This window comes from Bacillus rossius, chromosome 1, assembly GCF_032445375.1.
Source record: "Bacillus rossius redtenbacheri isolate Brsri chromosome 1, Brsri_v3, whole genome shotgun sequence".
In the NCBI taxonomy this organism is placed as follows: Eukaryota; Metazoa; Arthropoda; class Insecta; order Phasmatodea; family Bacillidae; genus Bacillus; species Bacillus rossius.
In genome coordinates, this window is record NC_086330.1 from 170,489,196 (window position 1) to 170,507,680 (window position 18,485).

At 37.6% G+C, this 18,485-nt stretch overlaps 1 protein-coding gene across 1 annotated transcript in view; it reads left to right on the forward strand.

The window, feature by feature from the left end:
* LOC134527103 (discoidin domain-containing receptor tyrosine kinase B) overlaps positions 1–18,485 on the forward strand; it is a 1,309,463-nt gene that overhangs the window by 889,674 nt on the left and 401,304 nt on the right. The window contains exon 5 of the mRNA XM_063359455.1: positions 18,301–18,448. Within this exon, the coding sequence (XP_063215525.1) occupies positions 18,301–18,448 (148 nt within the window). The remainder of the gene's footprint in view (positions 1–18,300; positions 18,449–18,485) is intronic.

Sequence of the window (18,485 nt, forward strand, 5' to 3'; positions counted from 1 at the left end):
CCCGGTCCTGAAGCGATATTTAATAATTCCCCTCCCTCCTTCACTCTCTCTCTCTCTCTCTGACAACCAGAAAATTGAATAACCAACGAGGATGGATCGCTGGCCGCAGGGAGGATAATGACGCTCCCGTCTTTTTCACCTGCGGAACGAGCCTTTCCTCCGCGAGGCTTTATCGTCTCGAGTGTTCCGCTCTTCATTGCCGTCGGATCATCGCGTCCTTTGCTCGCTCCACTCCCGGAGACGGCAACGATTTAGTCAAACTTTAAAATCTAATCTTATTTTCTGGTACCAGGATGAACTGTACACGTGTTACACAAATAAGTCGGCGTCTATTATTAATTAGCCGCATCCACATCTTGCTCTCGATACGGCTTGCATGTGGTTGAATCATTTAAATTTTGTAATGTTGGTATTGGTATCATGTCTTTTGGGTCGTGCCAAATGTATGGTTGAATGAGAACGTTTATAACGGTTTATAATTGTATGCATTCCAGCATCTCTTAAAACAAACTCTAACTTCGTAAGTCTGGTCACAGCTTCCTGAACAAATTTAACATTATTTCACTTTAGTACATTAATTAGGTACGTAACCGAGCTTTGAACGCTCGTTGAAGCAATACTCTTGACTATTTGTAATTATATTAAGTAATCTGCAGTCATTGACCTAAAATACCTACCAGTGGTTTTCTAACGGTGGTGACGTGCTGAACCGTATTAATTAAAGCCATTCTTAAAACCTTATAGATGGTTTTTGATGATGCTGTTCGAACAAAAATATCAAAATATTTAATAGCATTGCAGAGATTAATCCTCATTAACGTTCCGATGAACGATGCGTGCGACTGTTATATTTAAAAATGTAAATCAATGCTCAAGAGTATTAACTATCGTCTATTTATTAGGTTTTTAATTTTATTGAAGCTTTAGTAAAGAATACTAAAATCTAAAAAAACTTAATATTTAATATTAAATACGGCACTAATATAAGCGAGTTTTATTTCAAATTTAAACTTATATATAACGTTCTATTAGAGCGTCACCTAAACTCTTAAAGTTAAAAGTAAATATCCTTTTCTAGTAGAAATCATATCATGTTTTTGATGTCTGTTATGAGGACCGCCGTAACAAAATATGTTATAACTACGTCACGTCGAAAGGAATTGTTTAAATATATTGAATATAAATAGTATCTGGACCATTTATTGGAGTGCCATTCCTCCAAAATGGTGATGGCGCATTACCCCCCTCCCCATGAACCCCTAAATGTAACAAACGTTGCCGCCATGCAGCTACTTAAGTAGGAATGTTAACTCGAGTCGTACGACTGGTTGTATGCGGGAATCGTGGCCTCGACGGCACGTTGCCCCGGCGAGCGAAGAGACAGGCGTGCCCGTGAACAAAACAATAGAAGATTCCGCTGGGTGAATGATTCTCAATAACTATGAACTAGTTTAACAGTATTTTGTCATTATAACCTTCCAAAACCCATACACGTGTAAATTAATATCAACTGATAAAAGTTTTTTTTAGATTTTGTATTTATAATTTTTTTCTAACCCCTCAAATTTTTGAAACCTCCTCCCCCCCCCCCCCCCCCCCCCAATGTTTTTTAATGTTGCGACTTGCGCCCTACATTCTCACTACGGGCGCCCTGCATTGTTATGACAATAACCGATAACCGAGCGAGTTGGTGAGAAGGTTAAACGTTACTCGCATTTGAGAGCACCCAGGTTATAATCGCGGTTTTATCCTGATTCCTGTTAAGCATTTTTTTCCTCTCGAAATCACTGTAAGTTTTCTCGTAACCTCCCTTTTGATAAGAGTAAAAAGTAAAATTACTGTTATCAACACGGTAGTAATAGTAAACATTTATTTTTCTTTATTAATGTGTTTTAGAAACTAGTTTAGTGACTTCTTCTTCAACATTTACATTAATCATTTGATAGAGATCGGTATTTCGTGAAATAAATGATGAATATCCTCGCCTACTAAATACGGTTTCAGTACAATACGAATACATCACGTGATTTTAACAGATATTAATGACTTTGCATTTTTTACGCAAACAAATATGGCAAGGTAAAATGACGTTAGCTGTATCGAAGATCCAAGAAGACTTACGAACAACTGGTGTGTTTTTCATTCTAATGTTTCTGTTCTTGTCTTGGCATTTCTGCCTTCCATTCATCCCTCGGTATAAAGATATTATAGACCCTATTTGATCTATGAAGAATTAAAGCGTAAATATACAAGAACATAATGAATTACTCCTTATACAATGCTTGCTAGCACAATAACTCTTGTAGCCGAAGATTATGCCAGCAACCAAAATAATTTTATTTATTGTATTTGCAAGTAAATTATGTTGAAATTTGTTGATATTAAATGTTATCTTATTTGATTAGATTTTTATTCATTAATCTACACGAAAGAATTCTACGGAAAAAAAAAACCTTGTAACGAGCTTAGCATTAAAAGTTTTGAGGGATGTTAACATTTTTTTGCTGTAAACATTAAATATTTGTTTAGCGTAGGCAGCACAGAACGAGTTTTCTTCTTTTGCTTTAACGAGCTTCATAATGAACACATTTCCACAAAATAAATACAAAACCATAATAAGCTACCGTTCGTTAGACCAAACTTATACAAGATTTGTAGTAAAATATTCCTTAATAAAACTAAAGTTGCAGGGTTCATATTTTAAAACTATTTAATAACAAGAGAATATTTTCTTCGCGTTCTGGTTATCTGTAAATAGTTATTTAAAAGTATTTGAACACAATAAAAATAAAGTACTGAACCACGTTTCAGAGCGTAAGCAGTTTTAAAGTAATGTCGTATTTGCGCTTTTAGAAAAGCCAATGTAATAAATTGAAATTTTGAAGTCGGACTTCTTTGGGAGCGAAGAGAGTTAAATTTCAAGGCCGAATTTTTAATGCAACGTTTTCGTGAAACATTGTTGTGAAACGTTTTTTGACGCGAAAAGGACAGAGAATAGGTACTTGGGCCAAATAGATATAAATAAATATGCGTTGTTGGGCTCTTTTGCGTCCTCCTCCTTTTTGTGCGATGATTCTTCCCCCGCCAAAAAAAAAAAACAAGAACGATGTATGTACAAAAGAATAAGACAATAGAGTGTGTGCATGTGCTGTGAATACCTTCGAATTTTATATTTGCTACGAGCGCGCTCGAGTTCCTCCTTGTTCAGCAGAGCACTGTTGAGACAGTCCCTGCATTTCCCGCATAGATAGCTCTACCTGTTATGAATCTCATATTTCGTTAAGGTATTTGGCGTGTTCCAAATGCCAGAATTGCTTGAATAAATAGTAAATACGCAAGGTTTTTCTTTATGGTGTGAGTATTTCAACAGTAAGTAATATTTTTAATAAATCATTTCTATTGATCAATAGCAGTTATTTTGAAGTAAATAATAATTAATTCATGTTTATTAATTTTATTATTTTAATGAACAGTACAGTGTTACTTTTAGATAATTATCATTTGTATCTCTTCTCTCTCTCTCTCCCCCTCCCCCTAAATCTCTTTATCATTTAACTTTTTACCCCTGGCGATATACTCACGAGTAGAGGTATAATTGTCAAAGAGTTTCACTCCCATCGCGTGTACTGAGTTAAATGCGCTCTTTATTTCTTTCTTCTAGGTTTTTCTGTCAGTTAACACACAAGGCTATTTTCTAAAGAAAACAAGACAAGATGTTTTAACACCTGACACGTGGGAGCAGCTAAGAAGATAGGATCTTGCCCGAGAGTGGCCTCGCCATGTAGGGACCCGCTGGTGTCGTGGAAGTGCGCCTCGTGATCGCCGCTACCTCGCAGGGCGCGGCTCCCCAAGTCCTCGGCGGCCGGGCGGCCCCTCCTGCCCCTCCTGCGACCTTCGCTCTTGGCTGATGTCCGTCCCCCTCCGACCACCCGTGAATCCTGGAGCAGCTAGAAGGTGGAAGGTAGGGAGGGGAATAGCGTTCCGAGACGTGACGAAAACTGTTCCCGTATTTCAGCTATCACGCTAACAATATACTATACACACGCCCAAGTGCCGTACACTCCCAAGTACGGGCGCCACCAAAGGGTTGCAACTGAGACTTGTGCTCTTTCCGAAATCCTAATTGATATCAAAGAACCAGTGGCGGCTATTAGTGGGGGATAGGGGTGTATATTCCCCCCCCCCCCCCATGAAGTTATGGGAATAAAAAAGATCCCTTTCGGCACAGCCTACAGGTGTAGGTAGATTTCGAAGTACCTACCTAGTTCTTCTGGAAATGATTTGGAAACTTCTATAAACTTCTGGAACACTTTAAGAACTTAATGTAGGTATATAACATCCTATATGTTCGCCAATATCCCCCAAAAAAAAGTTTAAACAGCGATTATATTTTTAATGTTGTTATCATAAAGCGTTGAATGTCGTAACGAATTTATATCATACTTACTAAGGTAGTTATGCAATTATTTTTAATATTTAAACACTATATTTCATCCCTTGCACTACTACGTGGTTGTATACAATTTTTTGGACAAGAGTTTAAGGTAATATTAAGATGGTTACTAATAAATCCCGACGAATTTGATACTAAGAAATTTTGTTTAAATTTGAACCATTATATTCACGGTAGTAGTTTGTTTCATGAAAAATTGTTTCAGCCAAAGGTTTTAGTTAAAGTTTAGGTGCTTGACAATCAATTATGTATTTCATAGTTAATCTATTAAAAAAAATTATCTTTTTTCCTGTGTTATTTCCACCCATTAAAGTAATGATTTGTTATATAAAATTTATTTCAGATTAAAAGTTTTTCACAATATTTAAAAGTTTAAACAAAAATAGACAATTCAATAGAGCACATGGCAGGGAAGTTTCATTTATTTTCTTATTTCAACCCCAGTTTTATCAACCTTTGTAGTAATGGTTTACATTATCAAAAATTGTTTCAGACAAAAGTTATAGATAAAAATTATAAGATTTACAATGTTAACGGATTTTATGTTGCACGTATGAAAGGAGTTATGATTTTTTTTGTCTTACAATTCTTGTTTTTTTTTTTTTTTTTTTAATTCCTTGCAGTTAATGGCTAGTCCTATCAAAAATTTATTCAGAAAAAAAAATATTAGTTTTATTTGTACGAGTTAAAATACGTTCCAACGGATGTGATTTTTTACATATCATGGAAGTTACAGCGATTATTCAGTTTTTCGAAAAACCATCCCAATTTCTACCTTTTTGGTCGGATGTTGCCCATTAACGAACTCGACCGAAATTTTCCACTACTATATTTCATGTATCAGTTTGGAAGTGATTTTTGAATAATAGTGTTATGTTTCGTGTCCATAAAATTGTGATATATATATAAGTATATATATATATAAACTTTTGAGTTGACGATGGTTTTGGTGTGTATGGACCATGAAACGAAATGCTATATAACAATTTTATAAAACGTCGCACCATGGTAATGGCTACAATAGGTAGTATTTCTTCGAAATCTGCCTAAAATAAGAGTTTTCAGTACATGCTTTTGTGTGTCACTTTAAACCTCGGTAACGAGTGAATTCACGTGTTTTTATGTAGGAAATACACTTATAATAGGTATCTGGGACACGAAATCTAACGTAGTATTATTTAAAATGATGCCCAGCGTGATTAAAATACGCAAATTTTGTTTTAGAATACATTTCTTTACCCAAATCACACGTAGATTTCGCACCTGCCGCTAGAATTCACTGCCTTTGCAGAAACGTCGGCTATTGAATCATATTATTACAAGAGAGAAATTTTTAAACAGTAGAATGAAAAGGCTCCGATAAAAGAATGAAACTTAAAAAAAACAAACTAAAATCTGGCTTTTTACCTGATTTTTGACAATGAAATTAATCCAAATACTGCATATCTTGTTAAAATTCTTCAAACCGTTAATTCTATAAAGTTTACTCCTGATTTTTTGAACGTTGGTTCGTATCATCGTATCAACCGCTACAGATGGCAGTACCTTTGGTTGTTACATATTTACGTTCCGTCGTATTCACTAAATTTCTCCTACCAGATGCCGTATACCGAGAGTAAAAGTACCCGGCTAGTGGGGGCGTATGTGTGATAGTTTGGCGGGATGATAAGCGCGACGCTCGCTAGTGGTTCTAGCGCGTTGTCGCCTCTAAGCGAAAGACTGTGAACTGGCGCGCAGTTTTCTCGTCGTGCATAGGACAACTGTGAAATTTGAGCAGTGACCGTAATATGATATGGCATAGAAATAAAGGTAAAGTTGTAATGAAATTCCCTTAAATGCTTTCGAAAATTTGTACCGGTTGTTTTACGCCTAAAAATTACTCTGAATACACGCCTCTTTTGCCATTTTAATTATTCTAAAAATACAGTTTAAAAACTTAATCTGAAATCAAAAGTAGTTTTTGCCCTCAGCGAATTCTACAATTATTTTTGTAAACAGACCCCACTCAGATATCTCGAGTAATTTTAAAATGGCGTGGTTATTCCTGAAGCTCTGCGCACCGCACGTGTGTCCGGGATACGGCGCCCTTGTAAGTTGTTACCCATCAAATAATAGAAGCCAGATCTCAGGAAGGCATTATGTTTTTTTGGGCGATGTAAGGAACCCTTTAACAATACCTCTAACTACAAAATGATGCATGTTTACGTAAGTTTTTACTCTAATTTAAATTTATTTTTCAAATTTATTCTTTGAAAATAAAAATATGTATACGCCACTTCTGGGAGCCATTTAGCGATAAAAGTAATGATTATTTTTTAACTTTCAAACATATGTTATCAAATCATTTTTTCGTGATGAACCTGCGGCCAAAGTTTGTTGGTCGAATTCGGACTCATCTTGTAGAAGGAGCTGTTCGTGTAAAAAGAAGCACAGAATTCATTATTTACCGCAGGGGATCGCACATCGACTGATTGTCGCCAGGAGAAAATATAGAACACAGAAAAAATTGTTTCGTCTTGAAGCTTGCTTATTTGATGTGCACGAGGAGTGACGCGGTTCTGGTACTTCTCTTGTAACACGTGGCAAGCTTCCAGGCAGATGCAGCCTGCTGCTTGAGGGCGACGACTCCAAAGAGACGGGGCTGTAGCCTGTAGAAGGGGTCCGTTAGATCCTTGTTATCAATTCTTGTCCGAGTTTTATGTACAGTGGGATAGTAAAAAAAATTGATTTTGATTTTAATAACTTAATGGAACAGTAGTAGATTTCTATAACTACTCCATTTACGCATAGAATTTAAAGTTCTTTTCTGGAGAAAAAATTCAACATTGTGGACGTTTTAGGTTTTATCGATTACACTATCGTATCAATGCAAGTAAAATCAACCCTATGATAAAACCCTATTATTCTAACAACTTCTTGAATTTTTTTTTTTGCTCAAAGATATCCCAGAAATGTAACATCAGCGCAAAATGTTAATATTGTTACGAACGTGAGCGAGGCCGGGACACGTGCAGGTGCAGAGTTGGCTAGCGGCTGCCATAACATAATATGCGCCGCGCGCGCCTGGAAGATAACAAGGATTTTCGCTTTACCCCCTCCTTCCCACTACTCCCCGCGCGGCACCATGCCTTTGACACGTAACTGAAACCTGACAGCTGCGGAGTTACGCGAGCCGCCGACACGTGTTTCAAGAGATTTCTGCCGTCTTGTCGGCGCGGAATGATGCGACTGGCTCCGGCCGCACTCGTGAGTTCCAGAAATGGCGGCTGATATATAAAAAGAGGATGTCGGCCTCAACAAGAGAGTAGAGAGAATTCAGAGTTGAGATTCAGAGTTAAGGCGGGAGCTATTCCACAGCGGAGTTCCGAGCGAAGTTCCTGGCAAGGCGTCGAGTGTATCCTCGGCGAAGGCAAGTGCGTCGGCGGCGGCGGAGTGCGTCGAGGGGTGCTGCAGCGAGAGTTGCGCCAGAGGTGCGGCACAGCGAAGTGTGTGGATTGTAAAAAGGAGTGACTGGGGAAGCAACATTATTTTTAAGTGCAATTGATTATTTGCGATTTTATAAGATTAATTGTCAGTGACATAAGTAGTGGCAATAAATAAAACTGTTTAGTGATAAAATCTTTAATTGGGTTATCCTTTACGAACCCGCGGTAAATCGTAACAATATATTTTATAATTGGCACGGCTGTATTTCTAATGCACTGCACACTTATTGTGCCATATGTAGGCGGCGAATTTAAAAGTTGAAAAATTATTGGATTCAGTTATGCAATTATAAACAACCTAAAACAAAAATCACATTTCTTGTTCTACAGTCAGTTTTCCAAAACCTTGCATAGGCCTATACATTATGCACTGACGTGACAGCCACATAATTTGTTATCATTATATTCGATATTGATTCCTTTTTAAAGCAATTCGCCCTCTTTAGTACGGAGTTACTCGTTACAGCACATTCGGTAATCCGGCATCGAATCAGCTACTTGCATACAGATTTGTTTCCCCTGTGGATTCAGACGTTTGTGTAACTTGACCGCTAGTTCGCACCACTGCGCTGCCTGCGTTTGTAGTTTGTCAAGGGTTTATCTCTCTCGGCATAGTGCAGCTTGCTTTTTACAACATATTTAAAATATTATTTACTGTATTAATTAATGTTCCTAGTTATAAGTGCATGCACTTTAAAAAATACTAAAACTTATAATTATCAACATGCTTGTTAGTGTAAATCTGGCAACATTGGCTCTATACTGAAATCTAATGGTGCGGTTTCACGGAACGCGGAACTACTTCAAGTGAACAAGTTTAAGTAAACACGTTTACAAACGCGAAAGTGTACGGTCCCGCGGCAGTCGTTATAAAGTATGTTTAACTCCAAAACGATGGTCTACTGCCATCGAATGAATGTAATGTAGATGCTATTTATTTGAGCAAGTGTACCTCTGTTAGATTATTATCGTCGGCATCGATTTTAAAACAATAAAATACTTATTTACCTGTTTATTTTATGTTGTAATCGGGAAACTATTACACGAACTTGTGCCAGGAACATTTTTTATTTTTTGTTTTTCGCAAAGGACTGTTAATACTCTCAGCACTCAACAGACGATCAGAGGCTCTATGTAGAAGATATGTAGTTCTGAACTACTTTGACAACCTGTTTATGTTGAATGAGGAATGGCCTCGGACTGCGTGCAGATGCCTGAGGTAGTAACCGCGACTGTGCCGGAGGGACGGTGACGGCGAAGCACGTGAAACACGTGGCGCCGAGCGATGCCTTGCGCTCACAGGGGCGGACGTATCGAGCCACCGCCACAAAGCGCCGTCTCGCCGCATCGCGAACTGGTTTCGGCCGGCCGGCAGGGACGCCAGCCCTATTACGCGCGCGCGCCGCGGTGCAGTATAATGGCCCAGTGTAACCAACGCGACGCTGAAAAATAAAGCATATCTACGACGCACCGATATTCGATGTCCCACAGGAACACCAGCACTGTGCTAGCGTTTCAAATTTTTTTGTTTGTTTGGAAAAATTGGCTTAGTAAATTTTTAGGGGTTGCGTGAACACTCAGCAACCATCTACATTTTACTTAAGTTTTAAAACACAATTTAAATTTTTTGCCAGTCACCAGTAAATACTGTGATTTTGGCGCCGAATACATGCGTAAATCACATATAAGCCTTTCCTTTATTATTTTTTTATGCCAGTGAGAATAAACCTGCAACATTAACGTGTGTCTGGACATTTTTATCACTGTGCAGAATTAAATTAGATTATACCTATATTTAAAGATAATATTCTGAAATTTTTAAAAATATCACGTGATTTATTGGGGGGGGGGGGGGGTAAGTATGAAACCTCACCACAAATCACTAGGGGGGAGGGGGGGGGGTTAAAAATTTGCTAAAAAAAACATCACGTGATTAATGGACGACCCCTATCCAATGTTTGGCTCCTTCGCTTATTGTCGAATAGATTATTGTCAGATCATAGCTTAAGATTCCTTATCCTTTGTCTGGTATTTTATTTTGAGTTATTCATTGTCTTTTTGTGGCACATTTATTTCTGGCTTGTTATGTATAACCTTATTATCCTTATATATTCTACCTTATTTATCTAAATTACAGAAAACCCTCGGCATCGTGAGTCAATTGCTCATCTTGCGGACGGCCACCGACTACAAGGAAGAACCCGCTGGCGAGCATACCTTATTGCAGTCTGATGAGCGTTCAGATGTTTTCACTCAGAGACTAGAAAAATTTGTGGATTCATTTCGTGATCTAATAAAATTCAAATAATAACTCATTTTTACTGCTTTTTCTATTGGTTCAATTTTTATCTTCCTGACTGGGCTAATTAGAGACTCTTTAATCAAAGAAGAATCACAATTTGTCCAGAGCGACGCCTCACAAGTCAGCAGCCAATAAACAAGTGATGTTTACCCGAGTATTTAGAGGATCGTGGAATCTATCCTGGAGGTCATTGAACCCGCGAATTTTTCCAGTGCCTATTTATACGTAATACCTATTTGCTGTCGAATCCAGAGTCTAAAATAAAAAAAAACTAATTACGTTATTTGTGCTCAAAGTCGAGAAAAATGGTGCTGTGATAAAACACCGAGCTCTTAATAGTCATAGGGGTGGTTCTGGTTCTAATACTTTTTTAATCCTTATTGATTTAACATTAAAAAATTAACTGGAATCTAATCGATATAGATTTATTTATATAAATAATTTTTATATATCTTTGTAACTTAATGCTTTGCTGTAGGCCTATACGAGATAAAAAAGCGTCGAAATTGTATTATACATTTGCTTACATTCAGTTCCGTATACACACGTACATGATTTTAGCCATGTCATGATTTTCGCCACATAACGTGTTTTTGCCTGTTTTGTGGAAAAATAAAACAATAAACAAAATTTTTAACTTAAGTTTAACGTCTTCGACAGCGAGGTCATAAGATACGGAGAAGCACGTCACAAATTGATTATGAAATGAAGTAAAATTTTGCAGTTTTATGTGTTTTTGACTAATTGAAATTGCGTTGGGTAAGTAAATAAATATAGTCTTTATTTGATATAAACTTCTGCATCTCTACGAGACATATAATAGCTTTTCTATACTGCTATATTAACATTTAAATTGGGAACATATATGGCAATCACAGCCCCGACGGATTTTCTTGGGTTTGTCATTATATTAATAGGTAGGTGAATATGTATAGTACCTATACATGATATTATTGCTGTATCTATCTCTACGAGAAACAAATAGGTACATAAAGGTAGGAAGCACTAAGAAAAGTCATAATTAGTTGTTTATATGACAGATTTCGTGACAAATCAACCCTTTGTAAAATGCTTTTTATTTTTATATTTCGTTACTTACTTCCTTTTAGTCGGGGGATTTTCAAAAATTTATTTAATCATTTTCCAATAAACAACGTTTAGAACCGTCATGAGCTTTTTGAAAAAAATTAATTTTGCTTTTTATTTTAAACTTTTTAGAGAATTCCTACGTCACTGTCTAAATATGTCTATTTGTCTGTCCTTCTGTATTTTTGGTGTCTTACAAAATATTATACTCCTGCATTTTACCTCCGTACTGCTCCATTTTATGTTTTTTTATTGTACCCCCGTACAGCCAACACCGTTTTGTTGAGAGTGATATTTTTAATTGCGATATCTTTTAAGATATCACAAACTGCAACTGTTTTATAATTGTATGAACAACGTTACTTATAATAAACTATCTGCAGTACCCGGCTTTTCCCGGGCTGAACACAGGGTGATAAATTGTCAGTGAGTTAAAGCAAAATGGATAGCGTGGTAGAAATAGAGAAATAACACACAATAGTTGTTGTACGTCTATGAACTTTGATTTTCTGTTTATCCATGGAAATCGGTTGAACAGTCCACAACTTAAATATAACAAAAAATAAATAAATTAAATCTACACAGTTTATTTACTAACGTAAATTATATTTAGTCCCATTTTACTTGAGCTTAAAATAAGATACATTTTGAAGTTACCTCTTATTTAGAGAATATGTATGCTACAATTCAATCTGCATGATATTTCTAATAATTAAAATATAAAAATACTTGCAGGAATACTGCAATTGATCAAGAAAATAAATCACTCCTGTTTTATTTAAAGATTTGTTTTACCAACTCATAAACGGACGGTTTTAAATTTTCTACTTCCGCCTTGCCAGCCTGGAAAACCCGTAATATCTGTAACGGTACACAAGCTGTAAAATGTATGAACACTTCAAAGTTAAGAACATAAGCGAATACACATTTTGAAAGGAGACTAAATATGAAATAATTATTAGGTGTTATACTATACAATGTATTTGTAATGTCAAAATGTCAAGCCTGTATTACCGTATGTCTCCACGACCACCGCACTGGTAGGCAACCCTGGCGAAGGCTTTGTGCGGTCTCGGTGAAGGTACCCGATACCACCGAGAGAGCGCGCCGATACCCGTGGTTAATTACGCAGCGCCAGGTAGATCGTATACAGCGTGGTATCGGCTCCGGACCAGGTGGTCGATAACGCGGCTCGTATCGCCCCTGACGCCGATGTCATGTCACGTGACTGCAACGCCCGCCGCCAACCCCTGCTCTTCCTCGCCGTTCTACGCGGGGTCATTATCGCGACTCGTACTGCGAGTCTAATGGCGCCTTGCAGGAGGGAGGGAAATATCTACTCCAGTGGACGCACGTTATATAGACGTCCCACTCTTAGAATGAAGCGCGGAAGTAAATGGGTGACTGCTCTCTCTCTCACACACACCGACTGCCGCCTGAGTGCGCTTTTGTCAAATATCGAACATATTTTAAATTGGAGGCATGTGCTATTATTAAATTCTTTATCAATTTAACATTAAAAATTTATATTTAATTGGAACCAATGTATGTGTGTGAATTATTTCTTGTTTTAAATTAAAAAGAGGCGATTTATAACAGACTTTCTCGCGTGATTGTACAAGAAAAAATTTAATTACTATATGTATTTTTAAAATGCTTTTCGTGCACTCGGAATTTAAAATAAGCACGCGTTCTGAAATCCTTCGTGAAGTGCCAGAGATCTGGCAACAGCGTGTGTACTGCAATCTAGGCGTGAGGCGGTGTAGCGCGGCGTCCGTCACCACTGACCAGCGCCATCGGGAAAAACCACGAGAGCCCGGGGGCACATAAGTTACCCCCTTCATATTATTTCATGTGAACTTTTGCAAACTTTAAGTTAAAACAATTAAATACGTATAAATAAAGTGAAAGTTACTGTGACCATAATTGTAAACTTGATGTGTGCGTAGCGCATAAAATGTAAGATTTTGTATCAACTCTATTAATATTAGACTTGTAATTTTCGTTTCATGAGGATAATTTCAAGCATATAAATTATGCGTGCACTTATGTACACGCGTTAGACGTTATAGTTGCTTGGCGTAGTAAAAAACTAACTTTAATTTTGTGTGCAAATAATTAATAGAAATAAATAAATAAAAGGACTGGAGTGATTTTATAAATACGGGTTGTAAAGTAAAAATTCAATTTTATTATACAATTTAATAAATACTAATAAATGTATAAAATTAATTATTTAATTTAGTAAAATATTCGAGATATATTTTAATTAGTATTGGAAAACAATAAATATTCTGGAAATTTATTCAAATATATTTTCTTATTATTTATCAAATAATAATTATATGGACTAGTATTTATTAAAAATAAAAATTATAATATTTAAAAGAATAGAATTTGTATGTAGCATTATGTTTTGTACGCAGCCTTTTTTTAATCCTGTACGTTGAATTGTGCGTGCCCGTCGTAAACATTTTCTCTCATCTTTTTTCCGTAACGCGTCTAAAGGATAATAGATAACTTCGAAAAATCTCGACATTCAACCCAAAGGAAACTCTGCCCGCCCCATGACTGTTTCCGATCCTTCTCGACTGCCCTGGAGCGGACATAGAGTTGCACGGATCAGGCTGGAAATCTGTAAAGCTGGGATCACAGAGCGTGACGGGCGCGACGAAATTCCCGCGCGCGGCAGACATTCAAATTACAATGAGTTTCTATCGCGTCACGGGGGCGACGTTACCAAAGCGAGCGTTAGAATTTTGTTTTCGAAAGATGGTTTGTCTGGTGCTCTGGTAAGTATTACTAATTTTCAAATATTTTATAAGGTTTTGTTTTCTAGATTCATTTGTGAAATCTTTGAAATGTGTTCAAGCATAGCAATTTTACCGAAATGAGCGTTAAACACTGCGATTAAAAAGTCTTGTAAATATTAATGGATTTTGTATATGTGACGCATATGTAATGGCAGAAACAGTTTATTTGTAATCGCTTATTTATGTTTTTCACTCCGGTAAAAACCACTTGAAAATAATAAAGCTATATTTTGCTGTCGCACACCGTCATAAGCGTAGTGTCCGTTTGTGCTTTTGTGATTCTAGCAGCATCCTAAAAAACAATCATCTCTGCGATAAAATTTCTGCTTTTATGAAAGGGTAACTTTTTTCCTCCTTCAAAATAAATATTTAGTAGTGTTTGTCATTACAGCATGGCTAGCAATAATAATAAATCACTAAATGTTATCTGTTTCACGAATTTCCATTATTTTTTTTTTACATGAGTGAACAAAATTATAACCTCTGAGTAGCTTCACTATTTTCTCTGTCCATGTTAGTTTACGTACGTTGGATGTACTGCGCAAGCTTTTTTTTAAAAAATTCGGATTAAATGTATTAACTGTGTCCTTTATATACTTACGTAATTGTGATCACCAACCACCCCCCTTCCCCCCGGGGCCAAAAAAAAAACACCAAGGATTTATTTTAATTCGAGGATAAAGAAGAGTTTTAAAAATTATCTTTTAATGATACATTGTGACATCACAATCGAAACACAAATTAAACAGCTATCTGCTGCTAACAATAACCCCTTGTAAATGTTTTACAGTGTCACAAGTTGGATGGTGACAAGCCTGGTGAACTTAAAGCAAACCAGTGTATATTACCTAGTTTAATATTTAAATAATATAATGTCATAAATATGTATTTACAGATTGTTCTTGTTAGGTACGTGAATAGGCGGAAAACATCGAAATAATTTTATGCGACTGTGAAAACCGATTTATAAACCTAATATATTTACTCCAATCATTGTTTCTGCAGACTCAGTGTTGCTGAAACTGAAGTTTGACTGTGATTCCACATGGACCAACTTAGAGTCTGTAAGTTTCAGGTGGAGGTGGTCTTGCGCGAAACGCGCAGAATAATGCCTAGGCTGGCTCTCGCGTGGAATTCGCCAGTAGGTGTTTACTAAATTTTTTGGTCGCCCTGCCATTTTAAGACATTTTTTATAACTATATTCTTATCTGTTACAGTTTTAATTACGAGTAGTGATTTTTATGTAACTGAAATTAATGATTTAAGTTTAAATAAATGTTTCGTTTTGCCATTTTTTTTAAAAAAAGTATCTCCATAATACAAAAACTAATCAAATATTTAAAAAACATTAGTTTTTACTTTTGCGAAACTAAAATGATCACCATATCTTCCATAGCGTTCGAGGGTTTTTAAGAAAAAAATAATGTCCTCGTCACTTGAAACGGGAGTATAGTTCCAGCGTACAAACAGTGTGCATACACGCGATTTGAAAACTGATCAAGACATTCGAATGGTGTCTTACCGTGTTTTATTTTTAAACTGTATTTTTAGGCGAGTTAAAAAGAGCTGAAACTCATGTTTTCAGAATAATTTATGGATATGAAACGCCCTATAAAGATTCTTAAAAGCACCTAATAATGTATCCGGGATTTCTGGGAAGGACACACGCCAGCATGCTTATTTTATTTCTTGTGCCTATTTTATTTAAGCTTATTTTAAAGACAATTTTCATTCTTCGGGTTACTTGAAAGACGTAGTTCCTGCGGTGCATTGGAGAGGGCCACATGTGCTTTTAGCGGCCGATGCGTAGAAAATGTTTGTACTCTGTTAACGTCAGCGGCCATGTTCATAGAACTATATACATTATTCTGTGTTGTGTACAAACCGTAGATGAACCTGCGTGTGCGCCGCTGTGATTTCTGGAAACCCTGTGCCTCGTGACTCGACGTATGACAATATGGACTTTGTGTCAGGGCGTGCCTGGCGAGGCACTTATGCCAGCGACGCGTAGCACGGCGGGCAGAGGAGGTCAGGCTCTCGGACCATGTAGAAGGCTAGGCTGTTAACATGCTTGTCACTGTACTTGTGCGAAACTAATGTATAGACGAAGGTAGTAGTAAATCAGCAACTGCAACTCATGCCTAAAGTTCCTTCTTGGGGTACCTATACCTTAGATTTGGCTAACAGCTACTGCACCGCTCGGCACTCGAACCCACATATGACCGGCTGCAGAGAACTTATAGTTACGCGGTAGCTGGGCACAACAATGTATTGCACCTTTGCCTTAATTTCTCCGCCATATAAAGTTACGGTGAACCGCTCAGATCTCCTAGTTATATGCACGAAGAGAAGACTGCAAACCAGTTCAGAGGTGATAACCGCGTTAGAAGAATCAGCGAGCCTATCATCCCGCATCGCTAATACAGATGCACCCTTGACCAGGCGGAACTATTCTGAGGTGCAAAGCGCATGTATGGAGCGGGGCGTACGCCTATTGGGTTCTGGCACGGGAATTGAAACTCGGCGCTGTTCGTTCCCACTGTTCAATGGTGGCCTTGATTTAGTTCCTTATATTTTCAGCGTTTTTCACTCCCCCATTCGCGTCCACGGCGCAGCGACACTCGCGGCACGGGGACCGCCTCGCAGTCTGCCATGTCCGGGCGACACGAGGTCACTTCCACCCGCAGGGCCGTGCGGCATCCCAGCGTAGGCCCCTCTCATTACTCTGCCTTCCGTACTCTCGAGCAGGGACTCAGAACTGCATCGATTCCCGGCATTTACAGCGGTAACTTGCAACCTCTCTATCGCTGACAATAAAGAAACGCAGTGACTTGTTTTTTATGTCCAGTCAATTATAGTCCGTTCCATCTTATCCTGAGTAATTTGAATAATTACTTTCTAGTTGGTTTTTTTTCATTTACTGAAGAAGCTGTTTAAATATGAAAGTTCTCTCCCAAATATGTTTAAGACCGTGTTAAGGTTTGTTTTGAGAAATTTTCAAAAGAAATTACATAAGTAATGAAAATACACGTGCAAAATTCTCGTTATTAACTGCGTTCTCATTGCACCACAGGAAAATTATGACTCGTCCCGAAGGACATTACAAAAGAATAGAATTATAAAATCACAGGCCATCAGGCCGAGTGGTAAAATGTGGGAGCAGCCAGTGGACAGTAGACACCGAGTTACTTGTGTGCAAGTGTGTGTGGAGTTCATCCTGGCGCCAGGGAGTGACGGTAATGTTGCAGTTCTCCGAGGCAGACGTGTCAGACTAATGTCAAGCTGATGCCCTACCGATGTCAGGGTGATGTGCTGATGTCGGGTTGATGCACTTTTTGAAATTTCACTAAGTTTATGGACTTTTCAACCAACAATTAAACTTGAATAAACGAAGTGTTCTTCATAATTTCAAATAACTGAATCATCTTAGATACTACGCCGTATTTCGACTTCCGAGTTGTATGATTCATTCTAAGCAAAGCTAGACGCACACGTTGACAAAAGAAGAGTATTATTATTGTAGTCTTAACCAGTTTTTGAATTATTTGTTAATATACCAAGAATATTCGTTTGTAGTCATGTCCGTAAATCTATGAAGATCCCAGCATTCTTCGTAAATTGGAGGTGAAATTTTTGAAGTTATTAATCTTTAGGCGAATTATAAAAAAAATATACTGTATCTTTACGTTGCGTACGCAACATTAAACGTTGAGAAAAAGGCTTCATGAAAAAAAAAAAAAGTTACATAAAAATAAAATATATGTATGTGCTTTTAAATCTTATACTTTAGTGATTAATAATGGATACTGGTCCTAATAATTAAAACATTTATTTATCGTGAATATAAGTTATAGAGATCGTGTTTATACAACTTTTCACGTCTATTTGCAAGTGTATTCATGTAAGTGTGCTATGTGTCACTGTAAACCTTATCGCCAGAAACGAAATCTTCTGTGACGCGCATGCGACATTTATGTTGGAAATAAGACGTTCGCGCTTACGAAGTAAATACCAGCCGTAGTTATAATATCACTCCAGTCATTTTAATTAATATAAATATTTGCATGCAAAATTCTAGTTAGTTTTTTTTTTTTTTATCGCGCCAAGTAAGTGTAAGCTGTAAGGCGCTCGTGTGCCGATGCAGGGCTGATGGTGTTGCAGTTCATCCCGGGCAACACCGACACCTACACCATGGTGGAGCAGAAGCTGGACCCGCCCGTGCTGGCCTCCAGGCTACGCTTCGTGCCTTTCAGCGAGCACATGCGCACCGTGTGCATGCGCGTGGAGATCGTCGGCTGCAGGTGGCCAGGTGAGTGCAGCGCGCCTGCGCGTCGTGCCTCTGTCCG